Raw genomic sequence first — 10241 nt, forward strand, 5'->3', positions numbered from 1 at the left:
TCGGTCTTTCGCTAACTGTGTTCAAAAGGCATAGTTCCTTTTGCTTATATTTATAGAGTTGGCTACACTTGTAACACGTGTAAATATTTCTTGTAACACATACTCTACTAAATATCTGCCGGCGTATATTATCAGATTGATATTATTATGCTTGTACTTATATGGCATTATGGCTCCTGATTCAAAAGAAGAACGGTATTTCTATTTTAATACCTTAGCCATTTTATTAAAAGCAGTCCAAAATGAACGTACGACAATAGATCTTCGAAATGAAGCATCAGTTTATGGAATTGTAGAGCACACAGACGCGTGAGTAATTTTCCATTATATGTTATCATTATTGACCTAGGACTATTTAAATTTTTTGCTTCTTTGCAGTTACATGAATATTGTAATGAGAGATTGCATCTTCACAGACCCTAGGGGAGACTCGTACAGTTACGACATGTTCTTTGTGCAAGCAAGAAATATCCGATTCGTTCATATTCCACCAAAAGTAAGTAATTTTAAAATATAAGTCCTACTGTAACATTTCAGTTTAATTGTAGTACATGATATTTAATTTTTGATAATGATATTGTAAATAAATACGAGTCAACTTTATTGCAATTGTCGAATGTATATTATACGTTGTACATTATTTAAAATATGCTCTGTTAAATTCATTAAACTTAGTATTGTATGATAGTTTTACATAAAATGTCTTACCGGATAAGTATTACAAAAAATAGGTATCACTTTGTTGTTACGTTTATGCATATTATTATTGTGTTGTCTAGGTATTTTTGAAGTCATAGGTTGCATATATATCAGATAACTGAAAGTTAAAGTATAAATTTAGAATGATTTTATCTTTGTGTAACATTGTTTCTTTACTAATAAAAATGGATATGTGTTGTATATGTAGTATGTGTTAAGTGCTTTAGTTATATATGAACATATACATACAAACAAATAAGGGAAATGATAAAATCTTGGCATCTGCTTTACAAATCATTAGCATCTTATTCACAAGTGCAAAGTATTTTGTGGTATAATACTGGTGACAAATTAAAATTTTTCACACATTTTCGGACTCATATAAATTTGAAATATTATTCTACAACAGCCTCAATTACTCCATCAACACAAGTCAACATGAGTGCATTTAAGTTCCTTGATTATGACTGTATTGGATTTGATTTAGACAATACACTTTTACGTTATAATGTGACAAACATGGTACACTTGATATATGAAACTTTAGCCAATTATTTAGTTACAGAAAAGGGGTACAACTCCAAATATTTGTTAAAGCCATTAGAAGATAAAGATTTAGATTTTATGCAAAAAGGATTATTCTTAGATTTTGAAAGAGGAAATATACTTAGAATAAATGCTGATGGTATAATTCAAAGAGCATGTCATGGAAGTAATCTATTAAGTACTGAAGAAATCAAAAAGATATACCCTGGGCAGAGATGGGAGGCTACAGATGCTTTTTGTAATGACATGTTATCCACATGGAATGGTCCTTTATCAATGAAAATGAGAAGTTTGTTAGATTATTTTGATGTTCCTTCATCTCTTATTTTTGCAAGATTAATAGATACACTTGACGAAGAACAAGAAGGACCTTTGAATGCATATAATGTTTGGCCTAACATGTTGGATGGATTGATTGAAATGTTTAACAGAGATCATTTTAAAATGAACAGAGGGTACTTCTTTCCTAGCCTCAGAGAGAATCCTCATAAATATATGTATAAATGTACTGCAAGAACTATAACTTGGCTTCAAGAATTAAAAAGACATCGTATTACTTTCCTTATCACTGGATCAAATGTTGATTTTGTTGATTTTAATGCTACTTATGCTCTTGGAGAAGATTGGAAATCTCTATTTGATATTGTAATTTGTTATGCAAAGAAACCTGCTTTTTTTATTGAAAAACGTCCTTTTCTTGATATTGTAAATAATGAAGAAGGTAATAATATCATAGAAAGTAAAGATTTAAAACAAGGTGGTATATATAGCCAAGGTAATTGGGAAGGACTTACCGAATTCCTTGAAAATGTATCTGGAAAACAAAATCCTCGTTATGTATATATTGGTGATAATCTTTTGCAAGATATTTATGTACCAAATTCATATGTACAATGTGATACAGTAGCTGTAATTGAGGAACAAATGTCTGAGGGAATGGTTCATCAAAATTTATCACATCCCGATGAAAAAGTATTAAATTCAACATTTTGGGGCTCTTATTTTTGTTTAAAAGATCCTAACATTAATATGGACTCATTATGGGGACATGTTATAAAAAAATACTCAAAGCTTTGCATTCCTGGTGTAGATTTAATAGCTCAACAGCCATTAGAAGAATCTTACTTATGTTTTTATAAAGATGGAAAGAAATATGATGGATATTATCCTGCAGTACCGCTTAGTATATCTATGTTTTAAATTCATAAATTTATTAACCTAACCCCAATTTATTGACCCCCAAGCAGAAGTTTTCTAGTTTTATGTTAACTTGCATGCTATAACATATTAGTACCATATTTATAATATATTCTTAATTCAAGATACGTATTATACCAGCTATCAAGGAACAATTGCAACATTTGATAGTGCATAAGAAGGACCTAACACGTACTAAACGTACATTTAAATCAAAACATACTGAACAAAAACAACGAGAAGGGCTAGCAGCAGTGGAGAAAATTTTAGAAGATAGAAAAAAGGCAGAGCAGAGATTGAACGAAAATAAAACTAATTAATAACAAATTGATAATTTTATAATTTTATTAACAATTACATTTTCCATTTATGAAAATAACTTCTATATAAACCTACATTGCATATTATAGTGTACAAGTTTAGCATAAAAATGATTGTTTTGTACAAATTGTAAGTACAGTTGCCAGTAACTGATATATAGGTAAATATAGACAAAGTAAATTTATTTAATTATATTAGTCAACACCTTATTATAATGATACAAAATAAATAGTGTTATAAAAGCACATTCTCAACTTTCTATTATGGCCTTCTATATTTTTTAGAATAATGTTAATTAATATTTGTAATAATATATTATATAATATATTATATATATATATTATATATATATGTAATAATATTAGTAATAATATACAAATGTTTAATGATTTAATAAATGAAATATTTCATCATAATAATCCAAGAAGATAATACAAATTTCATGTGACACACCCACATAGTATTTTGTTGTAAAATAATAATGCACAAGTATTAATGAAATGTAATACCTATTTGGATAAAGTATTTGTTATTTTCTTTGAACAGCAATTGCTATTCCCATTCCTCCACCAATACATAAGGCTGCAACACCTTTGTTTCCACCAATTCTTTCTAAGGAATGCAGTAGAGTTACTAATACTCTAGCACCTGTAACAGAACGTAGATTAACAAGAATACTACAAGTATATAATATTTTCGATCATTCTGATTTTGCTGTCATACCAGATGCACCAATAGGATGCCCTAAAGCAATAGCTCCGCCGTTTATATTAACTTTGTTAGGATTTAAACCAAGAGTTTTTACGCAAGCTATCGCTTGTGCTGCAAAAGCTTCATTTAATTCATATAAATCTACTTCTTCTTTTGTCCACTTTGCTTTTTGTAACTAAAATATTCATCTCTTTCATTATATGAATTTATGTATTGTAACTAAACTTTATCTACTAACCACTAACTCAACTGCTGGCACAGGACCTATGCCCATAATTCTTGGTTCCACTCCAACTTCAGCTACTGCAACAATTTTAGCTAATGGGGAAAGTCCTTTTTGTATAGCAGTATCCTCAGACATAAGAACTACTGCTGCTGCTCCATCATTGATGCCAGAAGCATTACCAGCTGTAACTGTACCTTTAGCCTGACAATGTATAATTATTATATGATGAAGTATTTCAATTTATGAAAAAAATATGTAATTAGTCATACTTCCAAAAAAGCGGGTTTTAATTTTTGAAGACTTTCTACAGTTGTTCCAAACTTAGGATATTCATCTTTATCTACAATAATAGGTTCTTTTCCAGTAGGTACAGTTATAGGAATGATTTCCTTGGAAAAATAGCCTGCAGTAATTGCAGCTTCTACCTTCTGTTGAGATTTAGCTGCATACTCATCCTGTTCTTTTCTACTTACAGTGTAGTCTTTAGAAATATTTTCAGCTGTACATATATATATATTCACAAAATTATACAATTGTAATATAATAATTTTTATATAATAGAGATGTATCAATTACAATCTATACCTGTTACTCCCATGTGAATTCCATGAAATGCATCTATCAAGCCATCCATTAATAAAGTGTCCATTAAATTACAATCTCCAATTTTTACACCTTTTCTAAGGTGTAATACATGGCAAGATTGACTCATACTTTCTTGACCACCAGCTACAACTATTTGGTTCTCTCCAGCTTTTATAGATAAGTAACCATTCAAGACTGCTCTAAAGACATATGTTTTTTGTAAAATTTATTCAAAACATATTGCAACATATGAAATAACTTAAAAATTAGAAGAACTTCATTAAAACACTTCTTTTACTATGACAACGTTATATCATTATATAATGATATGCATGATGTAATGTGACTAAGAGAAGATCAAGATTTTTTAAAAGAATTGTGGTCATGAAGTAATAACATGCATGATATTATATAACTAAATAAGGTTTGAATTGCAAAACTGCATTTACTTTAAACCTGAACCACATAGCATATTAATTAGATAAGCAGGTACAGATATAGGAAGACCAGCTTTCATTGCTGCTTGTCTAGCTGGATTTTGTCCTTGACCTGCAGTCAATACCTGTAAAATGAAGTCTCACATATATTTTAAAATAATTAATTTTATTATGTTTATGTTCAGCTATTGACATATCAAAAGATCTATATATACATTATCTTATATATTATCACACGTTTCTTCGTAGATTTAGGAATTAGTATTTGATTAATGCTTGACAAAAAATACTTATGTATTGAATAATTTAAAATAATTAGTGCATATAAACATCAAAGTTAATTATAATTATAGATTACCTGTCCTAGTATTACTTCAGAAACATCCACAGGTTTAATATGAGCTCTTTCAAGACTCTCTTTAATAACTATACTTCCTAGATCTGATGCTTTCAATGATGATAAAGAACCACAGAACGATCCTAAAAATAATGAAGTATTTTATAAAATAATAAAAAGATCTATAATAGAAATTAATTGATTAAAGTTGATATATTAAATTAAAGATAATGTTGATAAATTGTTTAAAGATAATGACTGAAGTTGATAAATTGATTAAAGATAATGATTAAAGTTGATAAATTGATTAAAAATAATGATTTTATGTTATATGGTAGAGACAATAAGAATAAAATACAGAAATAAAATCAATATACAAGTAATGATATAGGGATGAAAATAAACAAAATATAGAAATTAGTAATATCATAATAATATGCTTATGATTTGTATACAACTTTAGCATTTTAGATCAATATTATTTAGGAAAGATGATATGAATAATTTTGTCACGAATGTGCAGATATACGATGTATTTTTAAATGAAAAGATATCTAATTTGTTAGAATATAACTAAAATAGCAAGAAGACAATAGGCGATGTGCTTTTTTAATGAAACACGCTTTTATTACGTATAACAAAAATTATTGCGAATTGAAAATTTCAGTGTAAAGTGCCATTTAAACTGAGTTATTAGTATAGTATAGAATAAATGTTATTATTTTCAACCGTTATATCATTCAAACTTGTAAGAAATAAATTTATACCTATAGGTGTTCTGACCGCCGATATTATTACAACGTCGCTATTGCTCATGTTGAAAACTTATTAAAAAATACGTGTAAACCTGTGAAGAACTGAACGAAGACTACCGCCACGATCCAATATAACGGAAATAAGTTAGCAGAAGTATTATATAGTAATATATGCCAGTAACGGCTTATTGAAAGTGTGTCAATCGAAATGTAGGCACATTCTTAGGCAGATAGTCCCGCGTGTGTCTCGATGAACGTTTTTTAATACTTTTAGATTAATATGACGATGAAAATTAGTATTACTGCAATCAAGTTGCAATCAATTATCAGATTAATTATTTTATTATATTTTACTTCGTTATTTGAACGAGCACTTTATTTGATCTATATCGGAACCTCTACTGTCTTAGATGTGATACGTTCCTGACCAACGTCATCGGCTGACTGACTTCTAATTCGGCGTACAGGTGGCGCTGAACCACCAATCGCGGTGTCGTGGTGGTGCTCGTTTGTTTTTACCCAGCGTGCATTGTGAATAGTGACTGGTGCTAAGATGGCCGACAACAAGGAGGAGATTTCGGAGCTCGTCGAAAAGCGAGGTATTTATTACAGTTGCTCGATTTATTTTTTGTGATCACCGTTTAGAATAAAAGCTCGATACACGGCGAACGTGTCGGTGATCTCGGACAGACGATATGATCCGTAGTTGCGATAAAAATCACGCCATCTGCACGCACGGTGTTCAGGAGGAATGATCGCGAAAATCGACGTGAATATACTAACGAATCGGGCCTGTTTCCCGTGTCTCTCGCGATATTCACGTTATTCACGGATAGTTAACCTAGGTTACGTTGACAGGAACGTGTCTGTCAACGCGACGTCACGTTCAACCGGAGCCAAACATGCCACTTTTTGACAGGCTACGTGCACATTCGGTTGCACGATACCCTTTGTACAGTGTTCAGTACGTGCGAGCAGACAGAATACCGTGCTCGTTCTCGTGTGTCCGCCTAAGCGCTATGCTTGTTACTCATTAAGGTCATACGCCGACGGCCTTGCAATTCGCACCGTCGTTGAAGTAATCTCACTCGAGATTACCGTTATCTCTTACCGCGAATTTATTGCCGGTTGATTCGTCTATAACACCTACCGATGCTCTAGCGTGCGCGTGTTGTCTATGGGTTAGGTTTTCAATCGCGGTATTTGGGAACATCAGCAACGGGAAGCGAACGTTCCAATGGTTACGAAGGCGCAACGTGGTTAGCTCGTAGTCGGCTAGCAATAAATGCACAATGTCACTATAAATTTTTCTTTGACAGAAATATCTCTATGATCGATTGCCGTTACGTGACACTTGATGTATCGCCGACGTTTACATACTGTTTGATTTGCACATTTTCTTGTTTCCAACTTTGATAAGAGTACGATAATTACGCGCACATTCAGATAGTTCTTAGCTTTGTTTTGATATCGGGGAAAATTACTGTGTATAGTAACACGTGGTGTATCTTTCGACAATTTAGCAATCTACTACTGTATATAGAGCAATAACCGTTTGATTCCTAATCTTCGTTTCTTTAGTCTAGTGTATGTTTATCAGACTAGTGCCAGTTTAATATTCTTATTTGCGAATGTATGTATATGTAAATTAGCGAATCAGTCATTTGCTCGATACGTGATTATTGTTTATCGGCATTCCATTGGCTTCCACCGTATATCGATCATTGTTTCTCTATCCTTCAATGGGTAATTCTTTCTTTTTTCGTGGGAACGACATTTTTAAACATAAATCGTATACGGATCATAGAGTAGAACGATCAACCGGCGCGATTAGCCTCGCACAGTGATCAATCGTGATTTCTGCTCGTCTCTGCTACATAATGCGATTAACTATTACATGCGTCGCGGTATTATGCGGCTAGTCCTGCACCCGTGTACCTCGGTGCTCGTCGAACCAGTTCCCATGCGTCTTTATTAGAATTTTCTTGTGGACGTCTCTGCTCGGCTGCGCTTTTAATATGAATCAGTTCTAGCGTACATCTTGATGAAGACCAAGGATATCGGCGAGCAATTAATTTCGGCGTGAATTCTAAGATGTGGCGCTCCCAGACCTCGCGTGACTCTGTTCCTCCGTTCCTCGCAATATTTTTCCGTTTAATATCGGCTAAATCCATTCGGCTACTCCTTTGTCGTTGTTCGTTCCACCGATATTCCAGAAATATCGCGATGATAACGATCTTATGCAGACTAACGGATCAATATTCTCGCTAAGTATTTTACTCGTGTGCCGTTTCAATTTTCCTAGCGAGTCACGCGTGCTCTGGTTATGTATTTACTGTTGATTTTTTGAAATATGTATTATATGCTTGATGCCATGATTCCTTTGTATTTTCTAAGTTTCTTAACGAGGCCATGTATAATGCAATATTCAAATCGAGATATACTGACAGTTAATCTTAGGGCTTCGAAAGAAAATATTTGAATTCATATTAAGATTCTATTTGTATATGAAACAATTTTAATTATCCGCTTTACACGTATCTTTATGAAATCTAAAACCCTATCGTTGGATCGTATCGGTCAGCTGACGTTACATACGTACATACTCTTGGTGGGAATTTTAACGGGTGTTGTTCATTCAATGCTAGTTTACGAATGTACATGCTTCCGGTTTTATTGGAAACCAAATGTTAGTTACTCTAATAACGTCGGTTTTCCAAATTGTTCTCGGTGTTCATCTGCACGTGATACCAGGTATTCATTTATGTTCGTATATTGCGTAGGAAGGTCTACGAACCGCGAGCGAATAGTTCGAAAATAAGGTCGTCGGGTTTATGAGTCGGTAGCGTTCTCAATTTTACTAATAGCCTGGTTAATAGTCGCCACGTAAATTATCTTTTTCCGGCTTGGAGGAAGATATTAGAATATTTAACTTTATCCATTTTAAAATTTGTCGTGACACAAATATCTTAGATTTTTAAATCGAGGACCACAGAAGAGGTTCTTATTTTTCATAGAGAACTTTTAGAATTCAGTATATTATACATTATGTTGCCAAAATTGTAACTCTTCAGAATTTTAAAAATGTATCTCATCATAATGTTAATCAGCTATTTTTAAAATATGGCTAATAGCTTGTTTCCATCTCCAATTATGCCGTATTAAAATCTTTACATAGCGGTATTAAGATCAGGAGATCAACAAAAATGTACTGATCGATGTATCCTTTCTCGTAATATTCAATTCATCCACGACCTGCAATAACCTAATCGAGGGAATAGTTAATTAGCGAATAGACCGTCTAAGTTTAAATCACGGTCCAGCGATCTGATTGATCAAATTTGTTCTTCCTAATTAGCGGTAACGAATGCAGAATTATACACAATTAAATCATAATCCGAAATTACCATCCGACCCCGTTAGCGGTTGCATGAATGTCAGGAGTATTATGTGAGGCACGAGTACTCGTATTATAATATGAACGTGACTTTCCACGCGGTGATGCGGCGTCAATAAACGAAGCCTCGATAGATATTCTTCGCTGATCTGCTCTATTTGCCGTCCCATCCGTGCGCATGGTACGTGCTGGCAATAGCAAAAACAACGCGATATCGAGCGTCTTTTATATTTTCTATTAATATTTGCCTCTATGCACATACACATTTGGTACAGTTCGGACGCGAGTCGAATAAGCACAGACAGCCTTTGAAATGTCAGCAGATCTCTACGCATTCGTTTCCTCATTTTCCTCTGTGTTTCGATATTTTCTCTAACATAAATAAGCTATGAGCCGGTCACAGGATGCAACAGATGACGGAGGATACTCAAGTAGGTTGCATTTATTTATTCGTGGTGGCGTAGAACCGCGTTCGGTAACGGTACATCATTGTTTTGGCGTGGTCAGAAGCCGCGTTTTCAACGTCAAGCCACGATGTAGTAACCGCTGAAATAACTTTTCTCCCTATTTCAATCCCGTTCTCGGTTCCGTTCATTTTTGTTATCCCTCCGATTCGTACACATCGTACGCATCCTTAAACGAGCAAATTATCGACTTTCGAGGGCTCGACAGCGTGCGTGCCGCAAATGATGCTCCTCGTCTCGTTCCACTTTAGTGGTTCGAATGGTTGGTACGCGTGAAAGTACGCGCCAGTTACTGTTAAGCAGAATCGCTGATAATCCGTCCTTTCGTTCTGACATGTAAATAGACGCTTTTCATTCAGGCCCATTGACGAGCCTTATCTTTGTTCCGCCTATGTATTTTCTTCCTTTGATACGCAAGATCAATGTTTTGTTTGAAATTCATGGTTAATTTCATGACATTCATCGTCCTAGCCTAGATATCGCGTAATATTTAGGACGAACGGGGAGCGAAGAGCGCGCGGTGTCCTTGTGTCGTGTAACGTTTCGATAGTTTGCCATGGCCACGT

At 33.6% G+C, this 10241-nt stretch overlaps 4 protein-coding genes across 6 annotated transcripts in view; 3 read left to right on the top strand and 1 right to left on the bottom strand.

The window, feature by feature from the left end:
• Positions 1-29: 29 nt before the first annotated feature.
• LOC122574449 (U7 snRNA-associated Sm-like protein LSm10) lies at positions 30-3024 on the top strand. Its single transcript, XM_043742078.1, has 3 exons — positions 30-309; positions 379-496; positions 2568-3024. The coding sequence occupies exons 1-3, from the start codon at positions 170-172 to the stop codon at positions 2760-2762; spliced, it is 453 nt and encodes a 150-aa protein (XP_043598013.1). The 5' UTR covers positions 30-169; the 3' UTR covers positions 2763-3024.
• LOC122574430 (5'-nucleotidase domain-containing protein 1) lies at positions 516-2769 on the top strand. Its single transcript, XM_043742041.1, has one exon. The coding sequence runs from the start codon at positions 964-966 to the stop codon at positions 2443-2445; it is 1482 nt and encodes a 493-aa protein (XP_043597976.1). The 5' UTR covers positions 516-963; the 3' UTR covers positions 2446-2769.
• On the bottom strand, positions 2763-5982 carry LOC122574439 (acetyl-CoA acetyltransferase, cytosolic). Its single transcript, XM_043742054.1, has 8 exons — positions 5827-5982; positions 5081-5202; positions 4735-4847; positions 4286-4485; positions 3970-4199; positions 3713-3901; positions 3487-3649; positions 2763-3411 (listed from the first exon to the last, which is right to left on the bottom strand). The coding sequence occupies exons 1-8, from the start codon at positions 5873-5875 to the stop codon at positions 3293-3295; spliced, it is 1185 nt and encodes a 394-aa protein (XP_043597989.1). The 5' UTR covers positions 5876-5982; the 3' UTR covers positions 2763-3292.
• A 259-nt stretch (positions 5983-6241) lies between these two features.
• LOC122574303 (MAP7 domain-containing protein 1-like) overlaps positions 6242-10241 on the top strand; it is a 202394-nt gene continuing 198394 nt past the window's right edge. The window contains exon 1 of one of the 3 annotated variants that reach the window (XM_043741877.1): positions 6242-6413. In XM_043741877.1, the coding sequence (XP_043597812.1) occupies positions 6368-6413 (46 nt within the window). In that variant the 5' untranslated portion in view covers positions 6242-6367. The remainder of the gene's footprint in view (positions 6414-10241) is intronic. The other 2 variants (XM_043741906.1, XM_043741948.1) reach the window with 2 other exon arrangements.

The sequence above is a fragment of the Bombus pyrosoma genome, linkage group LG2 (genome assembly GCF_014825855.1).
Source record: "Bombus pyrosoma isolate SC7728 linkage group LG2, ASM1482585v1, whole genome shotgun sequence".
Lineage (NCBI taxonomy): Eukaryota > Metazoa > Arthropoda > Insecta > Hymenoptera > Apidae > Bombus > Bombus pyrosoma.